General features: G+C 42.7%; 1 protein-coding gene across 1 annotated transcript in view; it reads left to right on the top strand.

Moving 5' to 3' along the window:
* LOC124797939 (proteoglycan 4) overlaps positions 1-25,204 on the top strand; it is a 314,898-nt gene that overhangs the window by 136,452 nt on the left and 153,242 nt on the right. Inside the window, exons 2-3 of the mRNA XM_047261076.1 lie at positions 4,685-7,217; positions 16,417-16,532. Coding sequence (XP_047117032.1) covers positions 4,685-7,217; positions 16,417-16,532 — 2,649 coding nt within the window. The remainder of the gene's footprint in view (positions 1-4,684; positions 7,218-16,416; positions 16,533-25,204) is intronic.

Raw genomic sequence — 25,204 nt, 5'->3', positions numbered from 1 at the left:
TACTGGCCATTAAAATTGCTACACCACGAAGATGACATACTACAGACGCAAAATTTAACCGACAGGAAGAAGATGCTGTGATATTCAAATGATTAGCTTTTCAGAGCATTCACACAAGTTTGGCGCCGGTGGCGACACCTACAACGTGCTGACATGAGGAAAGTTTCCAACTGATTTCTCATACACAAACAGCAGTTGACCGGCGTTGCCTGGTGAAACGTTGTTTTGATGCCTCGTGTAAGGAGAAGAAATGCGTACCATCACGTTTCCGACTTTGATAATGGTCGGATTGTAGCCTATCGCGATTGCGGTTTATTGTATCGCGAAATTGCTGCTCGCGTTGGTCGGGATACAATGACTTTTAGCAGAATATAGAATCGGTAGGTTCAGGACGGTAATACGGAACGCCGTGTTGGATCCCAACGGCCTCGTATAACTAGCAGTCGAGATGACAGGCATTTTATCCACATGGCTCTAACGGATCGTGCAGCCACGTCTCGATCCCTGAGTCAACAGATGAGGACGTTTGCAAGACAACAACCATCTGCACGAACAGTTCGACGACGTTGCAGCAGCATGGACTATCAGCTCTGAGACCGTGGCTGCGGTTACCCTTGACGCTGCATCACAGACAGGAGCACCTGCGATGGTGTACTCAACGACGAACCTGGGTGCGCGAATGGCAAAACGTCATTTTTTCGGATGAATCCCGGTTCTGTTTAGAGCGTCATGATGGTCGCATCCGTGTTTGTCGACATCGCGGTGAACGCACATTGGAAGCGTGTATTCGTCATCGTCGAGATAAGGAAAAGAGATATGGAAAGGAAGAACACACTCTATCGTCTATAATAAGTCATACAATCACCGTTGATCTTTATTTTACAATTGCCATTGCCAACTTTGGCCCATAAAAACAGGTACTCATCGGCATTTAACGTGCCACAGCAATGCCTCTGCGACGTGGTTATCGTCGTCGCTGGCGGCGCAGTGTACCTGTGTATCGCAGTTTGAAGGCGATTGATATCGACTTGGCTGGGCAGTTTAATAAACAGCAATTGATAGTAGGTCCAAATGTTTTTCGTGGACTCCATCTGAACTTTACCTGTGATGTACAAGCAGTGTTTAGAGGTAGTACCTGGCTGACACTTGTTGTTGTATGGGGCAATCAAGCAGATTATTGTGGCCTTGAAGCATTTCCAGATGCTAACATTTTGGCTTGGCAGACATGGAGTATTGCTGAGACTACAGGACTGTAGGCTAAACAGCGTTATGGTACTCTTGTTCCAAGCATACCATTTTTTTTTACTACGAGAAGGAAGAAGAAGTTAAATGCCGATGAGTACCTGTTTTTATGGGCCAAAGTTTTTATGGCATATCACCCGGCGTGATGGTATGGGGTGCCATTGGCTACACGTCTCGGTCACCTCTTGTTCGCATTGACGGCACTTTGAACAGTGGACGTTACATTTCAGCTGTGTTACGACCCGTGGCTCTACCCTTCATTCGATCCCTGCTAAACCCTACATTTCAGCTGGATAATGCACGACCGCACGTTGCAGGTCCTGCACGGGCCTTCCTGGATACAGAAAATGTTCGACAGCTGCTCTGGCCAGCACATTCTCCAGATCTCTCACCAACTGAAAACGTTTGGTCAATGGTGGCCGAGCAACTGGCTCGTCACAATACGCCAGTCACTACTGTTGATGAACTGTGATATCGTGTTGAAGCTGCATAGGCAGCTGTACCTGTACACGCCATCCAAGCTCTGTTTGACTCAATGCCCAAGCATATTAAGTCCGTTATTACGGCAAGAGGTGGTTGTTCTGGGTACTGATTTCTCAGGATCTATGCACCCAAATTCCGTGAAAAGGTAATCACATGTTAATTCTAGTATAATATATTTGTCCAATGAATACCCGTTTATCATCTGCATATCTTCTTGGTGTATCAATTTTAATGACCAGTAGTGTATTATTTTCTTCTCGAACGGATCAACTAAGGACCGACTTCAAGTTTCAGTTTCTTGTTCCCTGGTCTCTCCTTCTCTTCCTGGACCCTGTCATCTGTTCACTACTTCTTCCTGACTTTTGACCACTTCATACAACTTTTTCATTCCTTTACCTTGGAATCCTTCGATATTCAATACTTTTTCCGTAAATACTTTCTTTTCGTAAGCTTTAACAATTTTTATTTTTAAATCCTATTGTGCTTCATGGATCCAACTTGTTGTTCACTTCTTATACAACAGATATTTGAAGACCTGTTTGGAGAGGCTACTCTCTTGCATTCTATATGAATGTCCAAAAAAAACAGTCTTCTTTTCTGATTACTTCAGATACACGGACTCATAAACAGCATTCCAGGGGGTGTTTTCCATCAGGATAACACTAGCCAACATACCATTGCTGTAACTCAGCATGCTCTACAGTGTGTCAACACGTTGTCTTTACGTACTCGATTTTCGGATCTGTCTGCAATCGAGCAGATATGGTACATCATCGGATAACAACTCCAGCGTCATCGACAAATAGCATTAATCGTCCTTGTACTGACCGATCAAATGCTACAGGCATAACTCCATACCACAAACTGACGTCCGGCACCTGTACAACGCAATACATGTGCGTTTGTATGCTTACATTTAACATTCTGTCGGTTATACCGGTTAATAATGTACCAGCATTTCGCATCTGCAATGGCTTATCTCGCGCTTACATTAATCATATGTTACCTGGACGAAAGTATTCCCGTAATTTCATTATTGTACATTAATTACTTTTGGTGCTGCGATTTTTGCCGTTTGTGTATCTATATGACACTGCAAGCACCCACAACTATCTGTTCTTATTGTCATGTTGCCTATGCGAGATGTATATTGGTAATAGCATAATTGTCGCTCAGTCATCTCTCAATACATGTTCTTCAAAATTTTTGCAAGAGGGTTCGTGAGAACTACGTCGTATTTCTCTCAATAATTCCGATTGAATTCCCCGAGCATTTCTGTTAGACTTTGTTTGAGTTACACCGATCTGTTACGATTCTAGCAGTGCGTACCTGTATTCGTTAGTTGCCGGTTGCTGTGCCTACTTCGTACGGACGCTGTAACAATACCTCATAGTTGATCACACTAGTGATTTCTATCAGAGTACACCGCGCTTATCCAGGACGTTTTCAACAATCGTAAGTCTTCCATTGGCGTCCATTGCCATCAGAAATATTCCTTCAGTCTCGAACAGAATGACCTCTTTTATGCCAACCATCATGAATTGCGAGAACATCGTTCTCACTAAACGCAACACGCAGTTTTGCCACATGACCTCCAGAAAGCCGTGAAGACTCTGCAAGAGAGACTCTCAGTAGCTCGGTACGGGCTTTTGTTGAAGTTTTGAGAACATACCTTCACCGAGGAGTCAAGCAGTACATTGCTCCCGCCTACGTATATCTCGCGGAGGGACAATGAGGATAAAATCAGAGAGATTAGAGCCCACACAGGGGCATGCCGACAATCTTTCTTTCACGAACAATACGAGGCTGGAATAGAAGGGAGAACCGAATGAGGTACTCAAGGTACTCTTCGCCACACACCGTCAGGTGGCTTACAGAGTATAGATGTAGATGTAGAATCGTGGCAGTCAAGTACGTGCAGTGTTTCTTGACATCCGCAAATCATGTGACTACGTTTATTATCGCATATCATATCAAGCGAAATTTGTTATTGTGTTAATGTTTTCTTGGCAGGGCGGGCACAACATGGTATCTTGGATGGGGTCATCGACAAATGTAGACGTCACTTCAGGCAGGGACCAGGGAGGTGTGTAAGGACCCTTGCCGTTCATGTTGTATAGTAACTATCATGCTGAAAATGTTAATAGTGACAGACTTTTCACAGGTGATGAAGTTACTTATAGTCAACCAACGACTGGCGAAAGCTTCACAGATATTCTACCAGATCGTTATTATTTTTCAGAGTGGTACCGTGATATGCAGTTTGCTTGAAACGTTTAGAAATTTAAAATTGTTCGCTTTACAAGACAAAAAAATGGTATCTTATGACTATCATCTCATTGAGAAGCAACTAGACTCAGTAAACTCACGCAAATATATGAGTGTCGCAATTTGTAGGGATATGAAGTGTGATGATAACATTTGGTATTTGGTAAAGCTGGTAACAGATTTCGGTTCATTGATGGGATACTAGGAAAATGCAAAGTCTACAAAAGAGTTTTCTTACAAAACACTCATTCCATCCACCCTAGAATGTTGCTTAAGTGTGTGCAACCCATATCAAACAGGGATATTGGACGTTGTAAAGAAGGCTAGTACGAATGGTCACTGGTTTGTTCAATCCATGGGAGAACGTCTTGGAGATGTTAAAGCTAATTGCAGACTAACATGGAACCCTACTTACAAAGTTTCAAGGAATATCTTTAATAAGAAATCTAGGAATATACTACAACACTCTTCGTGTCACAGCTAAAACAATACTACTTACAGGGCGCTCGGAGACGTTTCAGCCATCATTCTTGCCCGTGCTCTAGACGTAAATGGAACGGGAAGAAGCTTTAATGTGTACCCAGTGCCATGCTCTTCACAGTGGTTTGCAAACACGAAGATGTGGAAATGAACAGTCTTCGTCTGCGCCATTCTGCACGAGAGATTTAATGTACTTTTTTGTGCTTTGCAGGCAGTGTTCCCCGGAAGGGCACCAGTGAACAGGGCGCTCTCGCTGCAGCAGCAGACGCAGATCCTGAAGGACATCCAGCACCGCTTCACACCCCTGCAGTTGCCGGCCAGCACGCAGCAGGGGCCGCTGCTCTACTCGCAGCAGTCCACCTTCCCCGGAGAGCCTCCGTCTCCGGCAGCCTCCGCCGCGCCATCCCAGCAGCCGTCTCTCTCACCGACGCCCCAACAGGTGTTCCCTACAGCTCAGCAAACACTGGCCACTGCTCAGCAGACGTTTGCTGCGAACACGCAGTCCGCGCCTCAGCAGGTGTTTGTTCCTTCCAACGGCGTGCCTCTACAGTTCTACAGCTCACTACCGCAGCCCGGCGGAACATTTTCGATTACTCCTCAGCAGAGCAAATTCTCTGTCGAGGCAGCGCAGAACGCCCCACCGCCTCCCGCCGCTAGAGTGGCGCCGACAGATTCCTCGAACCGAGTGCGACTGCTGCACAGTGAAGGTGCTGGCGAGCAAGTATTTCTCCAGAGCGACAGACAGCAACTGTTCCAGCAGATCAAAGATTACAGTGGCGGGAGCGATGTAGCTGAGACGAGATCTGCTGGAGCGGAGCCGACGCTCCAGCCGCAGGCTTCGTCCTTCAGACCGACCCCTGCAGCTACTCAAGCGTCGTCCTTCACACCGACCCTGACCTCTGTTCAGCGGGAGGAACAGAGGCGGCAGCCGCTACAAACACTCCTCCAGGAGCAGCCGTCCCGCTCTCAGATTCCACAGACGACTTCGACACCCCGACCACAGCTCTACACCTCCCCATCGCCCGCACCGGAGCATCAGAAGAAGGCCGTAGAACAGTTGCAGACCCAGTTCCAGACACAACTGCAGCAGCGGCAGGAACTCATTCGCAAGCTGAAGTTGGCTATTGCAAACGCTGAGGTCCCCATCACCGCCGACCGTTCGCAAGTGGAGCCCAAACCTGGAAGTTCCGGCTCTCCTCCTCCAGTTATCTATCTGGCCAATGGAAACAAACTCCAGCTGGTAAACTCCGCTGACGAGGCCGCGCTTGCTGATCCCTCGAAACTGGAAATCAAAAAGGGACCCTCCGGGACTCCTCCTCCGGTTATCTACCTCTCCAACGGCAACAAACTTCAGTTGGTAAGCTCACCCGAAGAGGCTGCACTTCTGCAGTCGTCGATCCAGTCGACTACACCAACTCCTGTCACGACTCCACCGCCGCCAACCGTCTCGTTCGAGGAGCTGACCAAAGGGGTGCTACCACCGGGAGCTCAATTCGAGGTGATAAGGCACAAGCAGGATGGTGGCCTCGAGGAAGTCGGGAACCTACCTCCCACGTTGCCACAGAAGAAAGTTACTTTTGTCTTCCTAGAAGAGCAACCGGACGGCACTCTCAAGGTTCAGGGAGTGAAAGGAAACACGGGAAATGCGCAGAACGACGGACAGTCATCTCCTCCTGACGTAGATCAAATCATCAAGAAGCTCCAACAAGGAGAACTTAAGTTACCTCCGTCGAACAAGCAGCCTGAAGTTCCACAATTTCTTCCATCGCCCGGTACTACTCCACAAGAATCGTCTCCTTCAGCCACATATATTTCAAGCAAACCATCCATTCAAAATGCCCGGCCAACTGTACCCAAAAATACCGTGATTCCCTCCCAAGTAAAAGAGCAACAGTTTACTCCAACAGACGGAATTGCCAACCAAGTTTCTTACCAGTACTTCAACATCCAGCCCTCTCGAGGCACGCAATCATTCTCTTCTATCTCCTTCTCCCCGAGCGTCGACTCCCAAGCATCGCCGTCGGCGTATCCTGAGATCGAAGCGACGAACCAGTTTGGCAGCACTCCCACCATCCCGACGCCGGTTGCGCCTGGTCTGGCGAGACAGAACTCCCCTACGATCCAGGCGCCTACGGATGCCAGTGCAGAGTCGGTGTTTGTCTCAGCCTCTTCCTCACAGACGGCTTCTCCCATCAGAAACCAGTTTGTCGACTTCGACGCAAAGCGACAGAAAACTCCACGCTTCCGTGTGGCCACGACTACATCCACCACCTCAGCGCCTTTAACGTACCGGCCGCAAATTTCTTACCGCAGAACAACGCCTGCATCGGTTCGAGTGCCATCGTTGCAGAACTCCCGCAAGGAGTCGCCGATACTCTACAGACCGCGATACCGCTCGACAACGCCAGCGACCACGTCAACTACGGCGGTGTACAGCACGCAGAGTAGCACTCCGTTCGAGGACCACACTGTCGCTCTTCTGAACCAGGTCAACGGCCAGGAGACAGTACAGAAGCAGTCCGTCAAGAGTCACCACGTTCCGCCCGTTTCCAGAAATGCGACCAAGTCCCTGTACGAGAGCCCCAGTTTCCTGAGAAACGCTGCCGAAGCGACCTCGCAGGAATCCGTTTACCAACAAACCTCGCAGAACCAGACTCTGAGCGACGTGCTGAGAGCTTCCGGCTTGTACGCTATGGCGAGGTTTCTGAAAGAATCGTCGTTGGACAGCATCCTCAATGACACTGGTAAGATATTTTCGTTTATATTTCCCTGGAAAAGCTATTTACAAAATTCTCTCATTTGAGAAGAGCAAATTTTGAAGAACAATACAGTTGTAGTATTTTGGAACACGTATTATGTTCGAGTATAATGACTTCTCTGGAGACTAGAAATCTACTCTGTAGGAATCAGCATGGGTTTCGAAAAAGACGGCCGTGTGAAATCCAGCTCGCGCCATTCGTCCACGAGACTCAGAGGGCCATAGACACGGGTTCACAGGTAGATGCCGTGTTTCTTGACTTCCGCAAGGCGTTCGATACAGTTCCCCACAGTCGTTTAATGAACAAAGTAAGAGCATATGGACTATCAGACCAATTGTGTGATTGGATTGAAGAGTTCCTAGATAACAGAACGCAGCATGTCATTCTCAATGGAGAGAAGTCTTCCGAAGTAAGAGTGATTTCAGGTGTGCCGCAGGGGAGTGTCATAGGACCGTTGCTATTCACAATATACGTAAATGACCTTGTGGATGACATCGGAAGTTCACTGAGGCTTTTTGCAGATGATGCGGTGGTGTATCGAGAGGTTGTAACAATGGAAAATTGTACTGAAATGCAGAAGGATCTGCAGCGAATTGACGCATGGTGCAGGGAACGGCCATTGAATCTCAGTGTAGACAAGTTTAATGTGCTGCGAATACATAGGAAGATAGATCCCTTATCATTTAGCTACAAAATAGCAGGTCAGCAACTGGAAGCAGTTAATTCTATAAATTATCTGGGAGCACGCATTAGGAGTGATTTAAAATGGAATGATCATATAAAGTTGATTGTTGGTAAAGCAGATGCCAGACTGAGATTCATTGGAAGAATCCTAAGGAAATGCAATCCGAAAACAAAGGAAGTAGGTTACAGTACGCTTGTTCGCCCACTGCTTAAATACTGCTCAGCAGTGTGGGATCCGTACCAGATAGGGTTGATAGAAGAGATAGAGAAGATCCAACGGAGAGCAGCGCGCTTCGTTACAGGGTCATTTAGTAATCGCGAAAGAGTTACGGAGATGACAGACAAACTCCAGTGTAAGACTCTGCAGGAGAGACGCTCAGTAGCTCGATACGGGCTTTTGTTAAAGTTTCGAGAACATCCCTTCACCGAAGAGTCAAGCAGTATATTGCTCCCTCCTACGTATATCTCGCGAAGAGACCATGAGGATAAAATCAGAGAGATTAGAGCCCACACAGAAGCATACCGACAGTCCTTCTTTCCACGAACAATACGAGACTGGAATAGAAGGGAGAACCGATAGAGGTACTCAAGTTACCCTCCGCCACACACCGTCAGGTGGCTTGCGGAGTATGGATGCAGATGTAGATGTAGATGTAGAGATCATATAGTAGCATGTACTACTCTAAGCAATTCCAGTTTACGCTCTTATGAAACTTCCTGATACATTAAAACTATGTACCTTTATCTCGCGGGGTTCACCGTGACTATTCGTGACAAACTGAAAGCTTAAAAAAAACTGTCTACGGTCCTTTATAAAGTTTTTGTCATGGCACTGTGTACAGTCATTCCAAAAGTTCCGAGACGGAGTTTGTTCGTGGTGTATTAGAAACGTCAGTGCTGCAGCGACTAAGGTGGCAGCTTGACGCAAGAACTGTAAAAAACAGATGTGCATTCGACTTGTTAGTTGTGGGCAGACATTCTCCAGAAAGTTTTGAAGACGAGAAAAGTGTGTGCAAAGTTTAGCACGCAGACCTTGACTCCCGAACAAAAAATAACTTGTGGATACCTGCCACAACTTGATCGAAACGAAAAACGTGACATTTCTTTTCTGGAAATAATCATCACGCGGGACGAGATATAAACACGAACCTACCACGAAACAACAATATGCAGAATGGACTCTGATGTGTCTCCAAGACCCTAGAAGGTGCGAATGAGACTCCCGAGTTGAACAATATTTTAAGAAGGTCTTTCATGACAGTTTCATATTGTTGTGTGAATCATGTGCATTATGTCCAATTGGGGGCAGACTAAGTAGAACAAATGAAGCACTGAAGCCACCATAAAATTTTTTCTCTAATCTCTACTAATTCACTCTCTAAAGCTTTTGGGCAGACGGGGCACATTTCGACATCACAGCTTCATTGTCGGGGCTTCTCTTGTTATGTAAAGACCTTCACTTCGATGTCTGATACACCGGTTCCCGTGAACTCACCGAAGTTAAGCGCTGTCGGGTGTAGCCGACACTTGGATGGGTGACCATCCAGCCGCCATGCGCTGTTGCTTTTCGGGGTGCACTCAGCCTCGTGATGCCAATTGAGGAGCTACTCGACCGAATAGTAGCTGCTCCGGTCAAAGAAAACCATCATAACGACCGGGAGAGCGGTGTGCTGACCACACGCCCCTCCTATCCGCATCCTCTACTGAGGATGACACGGCGGTCGGATGGTCCCGATGGGCCACTTGTGGCCTGAAGACGGAGTGCTTTTCACTTCGATGTCAACACCGCAAAACCGCATATATGTGTAAGCTAGAGAGCATTCTTAATTGTCGCTTGCGCAACTGTAGTGGAATGTGTACCGAAATTCAGGAGAATGTGTGTAAATTTCTTTTTTGTAGCCCGTACTGTAGCTGTGAATGTAATTGGTTTATCTTGTAAACAACATCACAATGAAGCAATTTCGACGTATTAAACGTACACAGTTTTCAAAAATAATGCCAGAAGTTTTCAAAGAACACGAAATTTGGATATTTGTGGTAAGGTCATATGGGACCAAACTGCTGAGGTCATCGGTCCCTAAGCTTACACTCTAATTAATCTAACTAACTTACACTAAGGACAACACACACACCCATACCCGAGGGAGGACTCGAACCTCCGACGGGGGAAGCCGCGCGAACTGTGACAACACGCATCAGAGCGCTCGGCTCAAAGAACATGACAGAGATAATGACTTACATGTTATGAAGCATTATCTTAATCTTAAAACTATATTTATTCACAAATTCTACAGAAAAATAATATTATCATTAATTCTTTTCAATGGCTGAAACTAAACGGAAAAATTAGTATTACAGGCTACAAAACAAAAGTCACAGATAAGCCAACGCTGTAAATTTTAACAAAAAATCTACATATGTTCTTATCTATCTCTGGTTATATTTCACTACCATTACGCAAGTTGCAACTAAGAACGCACTATGACTCCTACGGAAACGAGTTTGGCGTGTTTGCATCGCAATGAAGGTCCTTCCATGACAACTGAGCCCTATTAATGAAGCTGTGACTTTGAAAAGTACTTTTGCATATTATAATCGCTCAAAGACAGTAAACATATTTCATTATCAAGTTTTCCAGGATATTTATTGCTGCATCCAAATGAAACTAAAAATCAATTTCAGAAAGAAAACATTTATTCAGTTTCCTTATTTCATTTATTGTGGTCTTCAGTCCGAAAACTGGTTTGATACAGCTCTCCATGCTAGCCTATACTGCAACCGGCATCCGTCCGAGTCAGCTTACTGTATTCAAAACGGCCCCCTTTTACAATTCCCCCACACTTCCTTCCATCACCAATTTCACAGTTTCTTAAGTTGCCCCATAAAGTTATTTTTTCGCCAATCCGATTCAGTACCTCCTCATTTGGTATTCGATCTACCCATCTAACCTTCAGCACTCTTCTGTTTCATATCTTATAGTCTGAATTGCCTATCGCCCACGTTGCATTTGCACAGAAGGCTGCACTCCAGGGAAGTAGCTTCAGAAACGACTTCCTAACAATTACATTTATTTTAGGTATTAACAAATTCTTCTTTTCCGCATACGTTTTACTGCTATTGGCAGACTCCGTTTTATATCTTCGGCCTGCACTGCCCAGATAACAAAATTCGTTTACTACTTTCAGTGTCTCATTTCCTTAGCTAAGTGTCGCCTAATTTACTTCGGCTATTTCCGTTATCGTCGTGTACTTTTATTGATATTCATCTGATAATGTCTTTCCAACACGCTGTCCATTCGATTAAACTACCCTTCCAAGTCCTTACCCGTCTCTGACAAAATTGCACTGTCGTCAGCAAACCGCAAAGTTATTGTTTCTGCTCCCGGAACTTAATTTCCCTTTTCAAATTTCTCCTTGATGACCTTCAGAGCTTGCTCATTGTATACATTTAATAACACTGGAAATAGGCTTCAACCCTGTCTCACAACTTTCTAATGTCCTTCGACGCTTACAATTGCAGTCTGGTACAAGTTGTAAATAACCTTTCACTAACTGTATTTTATCAATGATACCTTCAAAATTTCAAAGAGTGTACGCCAGTCCGTATTGTCAAAAGGTCTCTCTAAATCTACAGATGACGTATCTTCTAAGGGAAGTCACAAAGTCAGTATTCCATCGCGTGTTGCTATATTTCTCCAGAACCCAAAATAATTTTCTACCCAGGTTTCTCCATTCTTCTATAAATAATTCGTGTCAATATTTTGCAACCATACTTATTAAACTGATGGTTCGTTTGTATTCACAGTTGTCAGTACCTGCCTTCTTTGCAACTGGAAGTATTACATGCTTCAAGTCTGAAGGTATTTCGCCTGTTTGTATCTTGCACATCGTTGAAAATCTTTGTCTTGACTGACTCAAGGATCTCAGTAATTCTGAAGAACTGCCACCTACTCCAGGGGTTTTGTTTCATTTAAGTCTTTCAGCGCTTCTTCTTGTAGTATCAAATAATCCATATCGTCTTCACCTACTTTCTCTTCTGTTTCTATAATACTGTCAACAAGTTTTTCCACCTTTTATATCCTCTCTGCATATTCCTCTGACCTTTCAGTTTCCCCTTCTTTGCTGGGTATGGGCTTGCCTTCTTAATCCTTGATATTCTTACAGCTGCTGCACTTTTTTCCTAAGGTCTCTTTCACTTTCCTGTAGGCAGAATCAATCTCTCCCTCAGCCAGGCATGCTGTTACAACCTTGCACATGCCCAAGCTATTCCAGCTTAGCCAGTTTTCACATTCTGTCAAAATCTCGTTTTCGTCATCTTTTTACCCTTCGTCTGCTTCACATGATATATTTTTGTATTTTCTCTTTTCTCCAATAAAATTCCATGTCCCCTGCCTAATCCAAGGATTTCTAATAGTTCTTCTTTCTTTACCTATTTGCTCCTGCGTGCCTTTACTATGTCATGTGTCAAAGATACCGATTCTTCTCCTATTCTATTCCTTTCCCAAGATTCTGTCAATTTTTGTCTAACACTCCCTCCGAATCTGCCAACAACCTCCAGTTCCTTCAATGTACTCAGTTCTTATCGCCTTAATTTCCTATTTTTTTCTTATTTCTTCAGTTTGAGTCTGCAGTTCATAACCGATAAATTATAGTCAGAGTTCACAACAGCCTCTCGAAATGACTCACAATCTAAAATCTGGTTTCGAAATCTCTGTCTTACCATTATATGCTCAATCTCAAACCGTCCAGTGTGTCCAGATCTCTTCCACGTATGAAACCCTTTTAGTCTTGCCTTTTCACAGACTCGTCTTTGTTGTAGTTGCATATACGGTACAGAAGTCGTTATCACTAAGGCACGCAAGCAATCCCACCTTAGAAACGTCTGTGGTTCATGGTGGGGGAGGGGGAAAGGGAAGAGGGGGTTTGCAGTTTACATACACAGAAATCAGTATCTGCCTGCTCATCTTTAAAAATTCAAGTCGAACGATGAATCCCTCGAATACGACGGAAAAAACGAAAAGAAACTTGTTTTTCTCCTCAGCGTAACAAAGTAAAGAGCTGTCGCGTGAAATGTAAACACAGTAAGTATCTTACAGTAACTGGAATGAGAATAGGTAAGATCTTGACAATAGAAATAAGTACAATATTGTGTCAGTGCAGACATTAATGCCAGGGATATCATAGTGAATAACGAGTCTTAGGACCAACGTAAAGGCTTAGGTAGCAACAGATAGTGTAGTGACGGTCAGTATAAGGCCTAGCCTTGAGTTCCCGTCCAACACATAGTTTTATCTAGGAAGTCCCATAAATTCGCTAACTTCATAAATACATCTTTGCCAAAGACACCCATCTTCCTTAGTAATATTGCATAGAATCTTGTTCGCGATTCACAGGCAAACCAGCATACTGGCATGAGGGATAGGTAACCAGTCGAAAACCTACTTTCAGATCTATTGTCGGGTCTGTTCCAAATAATATCATCGTCATTACCAATTCCGGACGGTTGGGTAGGAGACATACTTTTCCAGAACATCGACTCTCTCATGCATAGACCTGGAAACTTTCAAGAGCAAGATGCACACGTATTGTCAAGATTTAATGAATGAATTTAAAAATGCGATAAAGTTTCGGAAAAAATCTTTAACTCTGCAGCAGATAGTGCACTGCCGTGAAATTTCCTCACGTACTAAAATTTTATATCGGATCAGGACTCAGAATTGGACCCTTGAACTTTGGTGAAATTTGGAAAGTAATGGCAGAACAGGAGCTATGAAGGTGGTCAGGTGAGTCGTACCTGCATAGCTTAGCGGGTTAGAACGACGAATTGCGAGGGTTTCGGCTTTAATTGGTTCGCGCCCACAATTTTAACCTGTTAAGATGTTTCAGTTTACGTATTCTTTTCTAGGACAGATATTTCAGAATCTCGCTACACGAAAAACTCAAAAATATTAATTTTTCACACTGAATTTGCCACTGGTTTCGAAGCTCTGTGACTTCGACAGGAAATAAACAAAACGCAATAAACACAGGTGAGTGGAGACAAAATAATAATAGAAAATTTTTATCGTTTATAGTAAAATATTTAATAGATGACGTTTCCAATTTGCAGTACTATGGCAGGAACAGAATTAAAAATATTAACACTACAAGTATTTCTCACTTGTCGGGTACCTTGTTATACATAAATGAAATATTATATTAATATTTGTGAAGTATTAAATAACGATTTTCTAGCTAGCATATTGTAAGACTGTAAACATCAGGATGAAAATCGTTATATTTATATTGTATGAATGATTAAATAACGATATTGCTATAGTGATGTGATTCACAATAAGTTACAAATACTTTTTTATTTTATTTATTTATTTTTTTTTTTTATTTGAGCCGTCAGTCATCTGATGGGTCCGATGCGGCCAACGTCTTCAGTTAGTTCTTCGATATATTGTAATGTCTTCCATACAGTTTTTACCCTTTACATCTCTCTCTAGTTCCGTGGACGTTATTTCCTGATGTCTTAACAGATGTCCCATCATCCCGCCCCTTCTTCTTGACAGTGATTTCCACATATTTCTTTCTTGGTTGTTTTTGAGGAGAACGTTCTTACGTCTTATCAGTAAACCCAATTTTCAACATTCTTCTGTAGTACTACATCTCAAATGCTTTGATTCTCTTCTGTTCCGGTTTTCCCACCGTCCATGTTTCGGTACCGCAGAATTATGTGTTCCAAACGTACATTCTGTTAAGTTTGTTCCTCAAATTAAAGTGAATATTTGATACTAGTTGACTACATTCGGCCAGTAATACCCCCTTTGCCGTGCTAGTTTCTTTTTAAGGTCGTCAGTGCTTCATCCATAATGCATTTTTTGCTTATAAGAATTCCTCCACTTCGTCTTCTTTCAGGGACCCAACTCTGATGTGATACTTATCGCTAATCGCATTTCCACTACTCCTCATTACTTTCATGTTTCTTCTGTTTATTCTTAATCCATATTCTGCACTCGTCAGACTGTTCATTCCATTCAACAGCTCCTGTAATTCTTCTTCACTTTCACCGAGGATAGCAATATCATCAGCGAATCTTATCACTGATATCCTTTCGCCGTGAATTTTTATCCCACTCCTCGATCTTCCTTCTATTTCCGTGATTGTTTCTTCGCCGCACAGGTTGAACAGTAGGGGAGAAAGGCTGTTCCGTTTCTTACATCTCAGCGCTCTGTTCTTGGTCTTCCATTCTTATGATTCCTTCTTCGTTTTTATACGTGTTATATATTACCTATCTTTCCCTAGAGCATACACCTATTTTTCTGGGAATATCTAACACCTTGCAAAATTTGGTATTATCATCATCATCTACATTCATGGATCAGGGGAGTACACAGTTAACGTAGACTATTGTGAAGGACACCATTTTCGCTCTTGACTGTCGGTTTAAAGTCACTCATCACGATTGAAATTTCACCCTAATGATTATTTTCAAGTAGAAGATTTCCTCCATACGAAAAAAAAAGATCCAGGTTTGAGGTACCTGTCCTGGCTTCAGTGTCTTAGTTCCGTCGTTTTCTGAGTGGACTTACATCGCTTACTCCTTTGGCCATACATTAAGAAACTTTTTTGGGACATCCGCCTTGTTGCGTTCTGTCTACAGACGGCTTCCACTTCTGCTTATATTTGTCGGTTTCTTCTGTTACTGCAAGTATTTGAAGCTCATTTCTAACATGTAATTTACTTTCTTTTTCTATCTCCTAGTTTACATCCTTTAACAGATCAGAGAATTTTCATTTTGACGTCACTATTCGTTTTACGTCCCTTTGTTAGCTATCCAAGCCTGAAGTCTGTAAAGTAGTATTGGTCAAACGCGTCTGTTTCGTTGTCTTTTTATTGTTCCACAGACACCCTGAAATTCTATATTTTATTCTTTGCATCTGTATCATAATGAAAAGAAATGTCGTTGACCGAATGACATGCTGGCTCGACTATTTTGTTTTCTATTACTATTTTTGAGCGCACCTCTTGTTTTTTCGGGATGCTATTACTTTTGCGATTTGTATAGGTATTCTGAAATTATAATTTTTGCCAATATGTTGTAATTTGAAAGTATTCTTTGTAATTCTTCTTACTGAGTGACTGTTATAGTCTGGCAGTCAGTATATATTATTTTTATATATATAATGGTCGTTAACTAGGCTTATTCCTTTGTTTCCTCCTTCCATTTTTAATCGTGTCATTTACACATAAATTAAATGAGGTCGTAGAACGACTGCAACTCACTGGTTAATTATAATGCCATTCTTTCTTATTTTGCTACCTGTTTTTATTAAAAATATAGTTTCATTATACGCTTTTTGTACATCGACAAATCCTATGAAGGTTTTGTGTCTCCATTAGCGAGCGCAACGTCACAGCTGCCTCTATGTGGTTTTGCCTTTTTTTATGTCCCACCTAATCGCCACTAACACCCTTTCGTAAACAGATAAGATTCATTTTGCTGTCTCTTCCAGGACCTTACACTCTGTTTGCGCCGACGGACAAGGCTTTCGAGGCGCTCCTTGTGCAACTGGGAGGACCTGACCGTGCCGCGGAGAAATTCCAGGAGAACCCCAGACTGCTCAGCGGGGTAAGTCGCTGTATCCCTGTTGTCTGCACAAGTGTGGGAGCAGGCTGCTTACACTTCTCACCACGCGCTCACACTGCTCACTGCATTCATCCTGACATGTGGTTTATCTGTAACTATGCTTTCGGAGCACTAAGCTAAACAGGAAACAGACAACAGGAACATTTCACGTGAGGTATTTGTAAGTCATTATCAGTAATTGAGAAATGCAAATTAGAAACTCATAAAAAGTAGCAAATGTTCCGGTTCACAGTTGTCTGCAAGTGAAATGTTTACTTACACGGACAGCATCAACCATAGGATAGGTTGCAGTAGAAGGTGTATTTACACATCTAGTACTTGTGTAGCAATGTAAACAGCAGTACATTACTGACCACCCTCCAAGACTGTGTTTCTTACCGTGACTGCAACAGCAGGACACCTTTCCCAGCCTTTTACAAACACATCTTCAAGGATGAATCTCTGTTCTCCCGTGTGCGATTCTAAATGTCTAAAAGCAGTACTCTTGCGCTGGGATTTGTCATCCAATGCACTCATGACATCATCAGCATTTCCCTCTTAATGTTTGTGCAAGATTGTGAAATGTGGCACTACTGATGATGATCCGTCCCCCGGATGGGAACATTAAGCTCGGCGACTTCCTTGGTGCCAAACAACACAAACCTGCCTCTGTGACATTCATCCAAATGACGCAGATAAAGCCTTGACACTTCGTAACAGGTCGGAGGAAGAAAATGCCATACCACGTCCGCTACTAACTTGCCATGAACGGCGATGCAGGAATATTCCGTCTGTTCCCCTACACTCATCCCTTAGTATTAGATCACTTTGACTTTTGATGTAGCAGAAAAGAAGAAAATCGAAGCGTTTGCGATGTGGCATTACAGAAGGATGCTGAAAACTGAGTTTCTTCGTTGTATTTGCGAGGAAAGGAATATGTGGTAAACACTGAGTAAAGAGAGGGACACGGGACGTAGCATGTGTCAAGACAGCAAGGAATAATTTACACGATACTAGAGGGAGCTACAGGGGCAAAAACTGTAAGGGAAGCCACATACCGAAATTTATTCAACAAGAAATTGAGAACGTATGTCCTAAAACTACTCTGTGATGAAGACGCTGTCCCAGGATCACTCCTGGTTCACCGCATCAAACCGGTCAGAAAACAGACGACGAAAAAGAATCTACTGCAACACTATTTGTAATGTTTGCTGAACGGTATTTTATCACATTACTGATCTCTGTTGTGCTCCTTAATGACTCACAACGTGTTTGTTTTCCTTCTTCTAAAACTAAACTCCGCCTGAACAGGCCATGAAGGCCCAACGTTACCGACCGGCCTCCGTGTCATCCTCAGCCCACAGGCGTCACTGGATACGGGTATGCAGTGCCATGTGGTCAGCACACCGCTCTCCCGGCCGTTTGTCAGTTTACGAGACCGGAGCTTTACTTCTCAATCAAGTAGCTCCTCAGTTTGCCTCGCAAGGGCTGAGTGCACCCCACTTGCCGACAGTGCTCGGCAGACCGGATGGTAACCCATCCAAGAACTAGCCTAGCCCAACAGCAATTAACTTTGGTTATATGACGGGAACCAGTGTTACCACTGCGGCAAGGCTGTTGGCCTTTTATTCTTCTACTGACCCTTAATTTTGAAGCACACTGTATCTCGAAGTTACGGGTCAAAAATTTTAAACTTAGGACAGGAAAAAAATTGTTGTACGTATCTGGCAAAATAGCATCAAACTGAGGTATCGCAGCGGTCAAGACAACAAGCTTGTATTCGGGGAGTGTGAGACTAAAATCCCTCCTTGGATTTCTAGATTTGGGTTTCCTGCCGCTTACCTACCTCACTTAAGGCGAATCATCTGGTACTGCGTCCTTGGCTGCCGCTTTCTTTTACGTTCCCACTTTGTTTTTGAGCAACTTTTTTCATCTCCAAAGGGAGTGAGTGCACTCGGCATAGGTGTACGCCGTCCCTCCACAGTCTTTACAGTCTTTATATCTCACATATGGAACACTGTTCTATCCATCCGTCGTGTTATTCTACCTGTGCGTTTCAGTTTTCAAAGACTCGTGTTCTATTTGGTGGTAGTGGCTGTAAGTTCAAATAGGACCAAACTGCTGAGGTCATCCGTCCCTTCCTATTCTGGTACACTGTTCTAAACCCGAAGGTTAGTTCAAACACTACAGTACTTATCTAGGTGTGGGGTGTTATGTGATGGCATGCCCTTTCCTTTCACTGTCTCATGTAGCCATTTACAGGGGATCTTCAGTTTAACATGGAATCTGAATCACAGGGTGTAATTATTTTTAGCATGCCTTTCGCGCTGCCAATGCAGAATGTCACATTAACTTCAGTATAAAAATGAATGGGCAGTCAGGGTATCGAATCCAGGAGGTTTGAATTTTTGTCTGATGTGCCCAATGACCACTAGTATTACTGCATATTTCATTAGCAACACCAGATCAAATCAAAACGGGAAATGAAAGTGATTTCAGTCTATTTAGCGGAACCATTTCTAGTTTCGTCTTGACTATGAGAATGTCTAGTAACTTAAACACTGTTCTAGTTCGCTCGGTCATGATTGCACTCTCTGTCAGATGTTTGCGATGTAGGGGAGACCGGAACAGGTTGTCACAATCTGTGAGCTACAATTTTTGAAGAGGCAGTGTTTACAGTTTTCCTTTCTACCATTAGTGTATTTCATAATTTCATATTTCCCACAAACTTGAGGCCATAGCAATGTTTGACTTATCAGAAAAGAAATTATCTGGGTACGTTTTCGTGACAACCTGCGTCGATTCCGGGTTGGTTGTCAAAGTCATTGGGGTCGGTTGTCGCAGGTTACTTAGATTGGAAAAACCTATTTACTGAAAAAGAAATTCTACTAAGAATACAAAAGTCGAGCAACTATATTAATAAAGCATTGATAGATATTTAGGATAAATGTAGACTCTAAACTAGTAATTTAATTAAATATTTAAAAAATTTCCTCTATTATCGAAGTCATTTTAGAGCGCACTCACAATTTTGTAATGTACAAAAGTTATTTGGCCTGTTGGTACGTAACTGATGAAACCACTTCTTATATTCTGTACACTGAATATATTCTTCCTTATCTTTACTGATACAAAGTGGTTTGGGACAAACTAAACAAAAATAATCATCATCCTCTTCGTCACTAATTGAGATTTTTGGTTCTTTCTTGTTTTCACTTCTTTTCTGTTTTTTGTATTCCAGTTATTTTCGTTTATTTCCTGAACAGATATTTTTTTTACTTGCATTTTTAGCTAGCTCTTAAAGCTTTTTTTAACTGGTGAATCTGTTAAAGTTACTGTATTTATTTTTCAGGAGCTATTTCTATCTTTATTTCTTTAGCAAACGTCTTACTACAATATTGCTACTGCTTGACTACATTGGAGGATTTTGCTATGCAAACTTTTCTAGGAACTTGTCCACAAGGTTCTCTCTGTCGTTTACACACTTCGTGGGAAATTTGCATCAGTGAATACTTCAAGACTTAATCGATATATTCCTCTGCACGGAGATCCTAAAGAAATATTGGACGGAATCATTGTAAGTCACTGTATGAGGATCATCATCATCATCATCATCATCATCATCATTTAAGACTGATTATGACTTTCAGCGTTCAGTCTGGAGCATAGCCCCCCTTATACAGTTCCTCCATGATCCCCTATTCAGTGCTAACATTGGTGCCTCTTCTGATGTTAAACCTATTACTTCAAAATCATTCTTAACCAAATCCAGGTACCTTCTCCTCGGTCTGCCCCGACTCCTCCTACCCTCTACCGCTGAATCCATGAGTCTCTTGGGTAACCCTGCTTCTCTCATGCGTGTAACATGACCCCACCATCTAAGCCTGTTCGCCCTGACTGCTACCTCTATAGAGTTCATTCCCAGTTTTTCTTTGATTTCCTCATTGTGGATACCCTCCTGCCATTGTTCCCATCTACTAGTACCTGCAATCATCCTAGCTACTTTCATATCCGTAACCTCAACCTTGTTGATAAGGTAACCTGAATCCACCCAGCTTTCGCTCCCATACAACAAAGTTGGTCGAAAGATTGAACGGTGCACATATAACTTAGTCTTGGCACTGACTTCCTTCTTGCAGAAGAGAGTAGATCGTAGCTGAGCGCTCACTGCATTAGCTTTGCTACACCTCGCTTCCAGTTCTTTCACTATGTTGCCATCCTGTGAGAAGATGCATCCTAACTACTTGAAACCGTCCACCTGTTCTAACTTGGTTCCTCCTATTTGGCTCTCAATCCGTTTATATTTCTTTCCCACTGACATTACTTTCGTTTTGGAGATGCTAATCTTCATACCATAGTCCTTATATTTCTGATCTAGCTCTGAAATATTACTTTGCAAACTTTCAATTAATCTGCCATCACAACTAAGTCATCCGCATATGCAAGACTGCTTATTTTGTGTTCACATATCTTAATCTCACCCAGCCAGTCTATTGTTTTCAACATATGATCCATAAATAATATGAACAACAGTGGAGACAGGTTGCAGCCTTGTCTTACCCCTGAAACTACTCTGAACCATGAACTCAATTTACCATCAACTCTAACTGCTGCCTGACTATCCATGTAAAGACCATTAATTGCTTGCAAAAGTTTGCCTCCTATTCCATAATCTTGTAGAACAGACAATAAATTCCTCCTAGGAACCCGGTCATATGCCTTTTCTAGGTCTATAAAGCATAGATACAATTCCCTGTTCCACTCATAACACTTCTCCATTATTTGCCGTAAGCTAAAGATCTGGTCCTGACAACCTCTAAGAGGCCTAAACCCACACTGATTTTCATCCAATTGGTCCTCAACTAATACTCGCACTTTCCTTTCAACAATACCTGCGAAGATTTTACCCACAACGCTGATTAAAGAGATACCTCTGTAGTTGTTACAATCTTTTCTGTTTCCATGTTTAAAGATTGGTGTGATTACTGCTTTTGTCCAGTCTGATGGAACCTGTCCCGACTCCCAGGCCATTTCAATTATCCTGTGTAGCCATTTAAGACCTGACATTCCACTGTATTTGATGAGTTCCGACTTAATTTCATCCACCCCAGCCGCTTTATTGCACTGCAATCTATTGACCATTTTTTCCACTTCCTCAAATGTGATCCTATTTCCATCATCATTCCTATCCCATTCTACCTCGAAATCTGAAACATTACTGATCGCATTTTCACCTACATTGAGCAACTCTTCAAAATATTCCCTCCATCTGCCCAAGGCATCCACAGGATTCACCAGCAGTTTTCCTGACCTGTCCATAATGCTTGTCATTTCCTTCTTACCTCCCTTTCGAAGACTGCTAATTACACTCCAGAATGGTTTTCCAGCAGCTTGACCCATAGTCTCCAACCTGTTTCCAAAGTCTTCCCACGATTTCTTCTTCGATGCTGCAATTATCTGTTTGGCTTTGTTTCTTTCTTCAACATAACTTTCTCTATCTACTTGGGTTCTGGTATGTAGCCATTTTTGATACGCCTTCTTTTTCCTTTTACAGGCTGCCTTGACTGTATCATTCCACCAAGCTGTTTGCTTCATCCTACTTTTACACACTACTGTTCCAAGACATTCTTTAGCCACTTCTAGTACTGTGTCCCTGTACCTTTTCCATTCCTTTTCCAATGACTGTAATTGACTACATTCAACTAACTGGTACCTTTCTGAGATCGCTGTTATGTACTTGTGCCTGATTTTGTTATCCTGAAGTTTCTCCACTCTTATCCTCCTACATATGGACCTGACCTCCAGCACTTTCGGCCTCACAATCCCAATTTCACTGCAGATTAAATAATGATCAGTGTCATCAAAGAATCCCCTGAATACACGTGTGTCCCTCACAGCCTTCCGGAATTCCTGATCTGATATTATATAGTCAATGACAGATCTGGTTCCCCTGCCTTCCCAAGTATACCGGTGAATGTTCTTATGTTTAAAAAAGGAGTTTGTGATTACTAAGCCCATACTGGCACAGAAATCCAAGAGTTGTTTCCCGTTCCTGTTGACCTCCATATCCTCTCCAAATTTACCCATAACCTTTTCATACCCTTCTGTTCGATTTCCAATCCTGGCGTTAAAATCACCCATGAGCAGAACACTGTCCTTGTCCTTTACTCTAACAACTACATCACTGAGTGCCTCATAAAAACTATCCATCTTATCTTGATCTGTCCCTTCACAATGCGAATATACTGACACAATCCTAATTTTCTTGCTAGACACTGTCAAATCTATCCACATCAGTCGTTCGTTTACATACCTTATTGCAACTACGCTGGGTTCAATTTCTTTCCTGATGTAAAGCCCTACACCCCATTGTGCTATTCCTGCTTTGACTCCTGACAGGTAGACCTTGTATTCTCCCACTTCCTCTTCTTTCTCACCCCTTACCCGAATGTCACTAACAGCTAAAACGTCCAGCCCCATCTTACTTGCAGCCTCTGCCAGCTCTACCTTCTTCCCAGAGTAGCCCCCATTGATATTAATAGCTCCCCATCTCATTACCATTTGTTTGCCAAGTCGTATCTTAGGAGAGGATATGCACGAGAAACAATTTGTTGCATATCGCATATTGTCACCATGCTCCCTGGTTTGTTAATCATCCACTCCTCCTGAGTTACAGAATTTTTTAAATTGCCCATAGACAGTGTGATCAAGAGACCGGAGCTTATGTGGACAACGTGGACAGGGGAGGGGGGCGGGAGGGGGGACGGACGATATCATGACGATTCCATTGGATCTAGCAAATCTTAGTCTTCATATGCTAAGATGGGACTGATAATTCTTGCTGAAGTTCGTTTACTGATCAGATAAGCAGTTACAGCTTTACGACTTGATAATTTCTCCTTTTTTGATTTTCTCACTGTTACTTACATGAAGTATGGAGTAATATCTCTTCGGTTTGTCTTTTATGATTTCTCACCATCTTTACCTGAGACAAACGAGCTAGAAAATAAATCCCTTGCCAGTGCAGGCTGCCCCGTGTAGTCCCTCCGAAATTTTTGTGACAGCTAACCCCGGAAGAACATTTTCAATAAAGAACCGGGCTGGAAATGTAGACCTTGAACCTAACCTCAATACTGATATCGAACAACATTGTGCAACTGTTATAAAATATAAACAAAATAGTTGGAATGTAGATTTAGTTTAGTACAGAGTGCTTAATGAGAGTTGTTCAGTGAATGAGCGTTTGTAACTACAAAAACACATAAACCTGTTAAATTCAGAAAACTATAACCAGGAACTATAAACTACGTACTCCCTACTCAGAGTATTTTGATCGTGCTGTGGTTTGAGTTTTGACCGCCAGGAATCAACAACGACAGAAAACTGAAACTTGTGCCATCCAACTCTTGTGACAACACACCCTGCCTCGGACTCCCTTACAAGATGGTTTTTGTTTCGGAATGATAACCGTTAGTAAAAATAGTTATAAGGAAACGAAAAAAAACTTGTGCACCGGAGTGAAATCTATGAACCTGCGTTCTTAGGACACTACCTGCTTTTGTAGACGAGGTCGGTAACAACCGTCAACACACACGATCTGGAGCTAGTCGATTCGAATCGTGATGACAGGAAATTTTCACCACCGGTACTTCGCGACTAGGGGAGGAAAGCTCATAGTGTGATGTTCCTCGTCACCATACTTTGAGCCGATCTCCTGGATTAAACACCAAACATAGCAACAGTGTCTCATGGAGTGAAGAAGTCTTACAATATTGATGATGATCCGTCCGTCCGCTTTGGACGTTAAGGTAGTCACGCCCCTTGACGCTAAGCGAGAAGAGTAGGTAGACTATGTGCTAGCAAAAGGAAGGTTCAACACACACACACACACACACACACACACACACACACACATCTTGAAGTCATTTAAACTCAATAGATACTTAAGACAACCCTCACTCATCACGCGGAGGAAGAAAACTTCTAGTAATAAAAAAAATTTCTGTCTCGATTGCAAAGTAATTTTATAGTTTTTTTAATGCATCTGTAAAATGATTCGCTACTGTGAACTGCAGTATCGCACTCAGCAGCCAGTATGCTGTTTACGATATTGAAGTTCGCCTTGATGTGCTATTTCCAGTCAAGCATTTTGTATGTGATGACGGTACATAACACATTTACACTGGTCATACATTAATAAAAAGAGTACGCGATGGAGATATAAAACTGTTCTTTTACTGAACGGTATTGCTATCGCTACATCACAGTGACGATGTCACCATTTGAAGACAATGCTTTCCAGTTTTGCCTCCTTTCTTTCCTAGGATATTCTAGCGCACACTTGCGAAACATCTTATTGCGTCAAGCAAAACTAGCTGCATAACATTTGGCCAAATAGTAAGTACAAACACAATACACACTCCGTAAACATATCTTCAATATTATACCGTTAAAAATCAGAAGTAAGCATTTTTCACTCAGTTTGTAGTTTTCATGATTATTCTAAGAGCTTATTTCTGAATAAAGAAAGCCATCTGGGTCGCTAAACACATTTATGCACTTTTAACGACGTTTTCGCTATTGGTGTCATCAGATCAAAATTGGAAAAATCAACTGCATACAGTCTCGATCTCGTTTTCAGATTTTTATTCGTCAGCAACCAGTTACAGCCCTTT

This window comes from Schistocerca piceifrons, chromosome 5, assembly GCF_021461385.2.
Source record: "Schistocerca piceifrons isolate TAMUIC-IGC-003096 chromosome 5, iqSchPice1.1, whole genome shotgun sequence".
NCBI classification, from domain to species: Eukaryota; Metazoa; Arthropoda; class Insecta; order Orthoptera; family Acrididae; genus Schistocerca; species Schistocerca piceifrons.
Note: the sequence above shows the minus strand (reverse complement) of the source record. Positions and strands in the feature narration are given on the sequence as shown.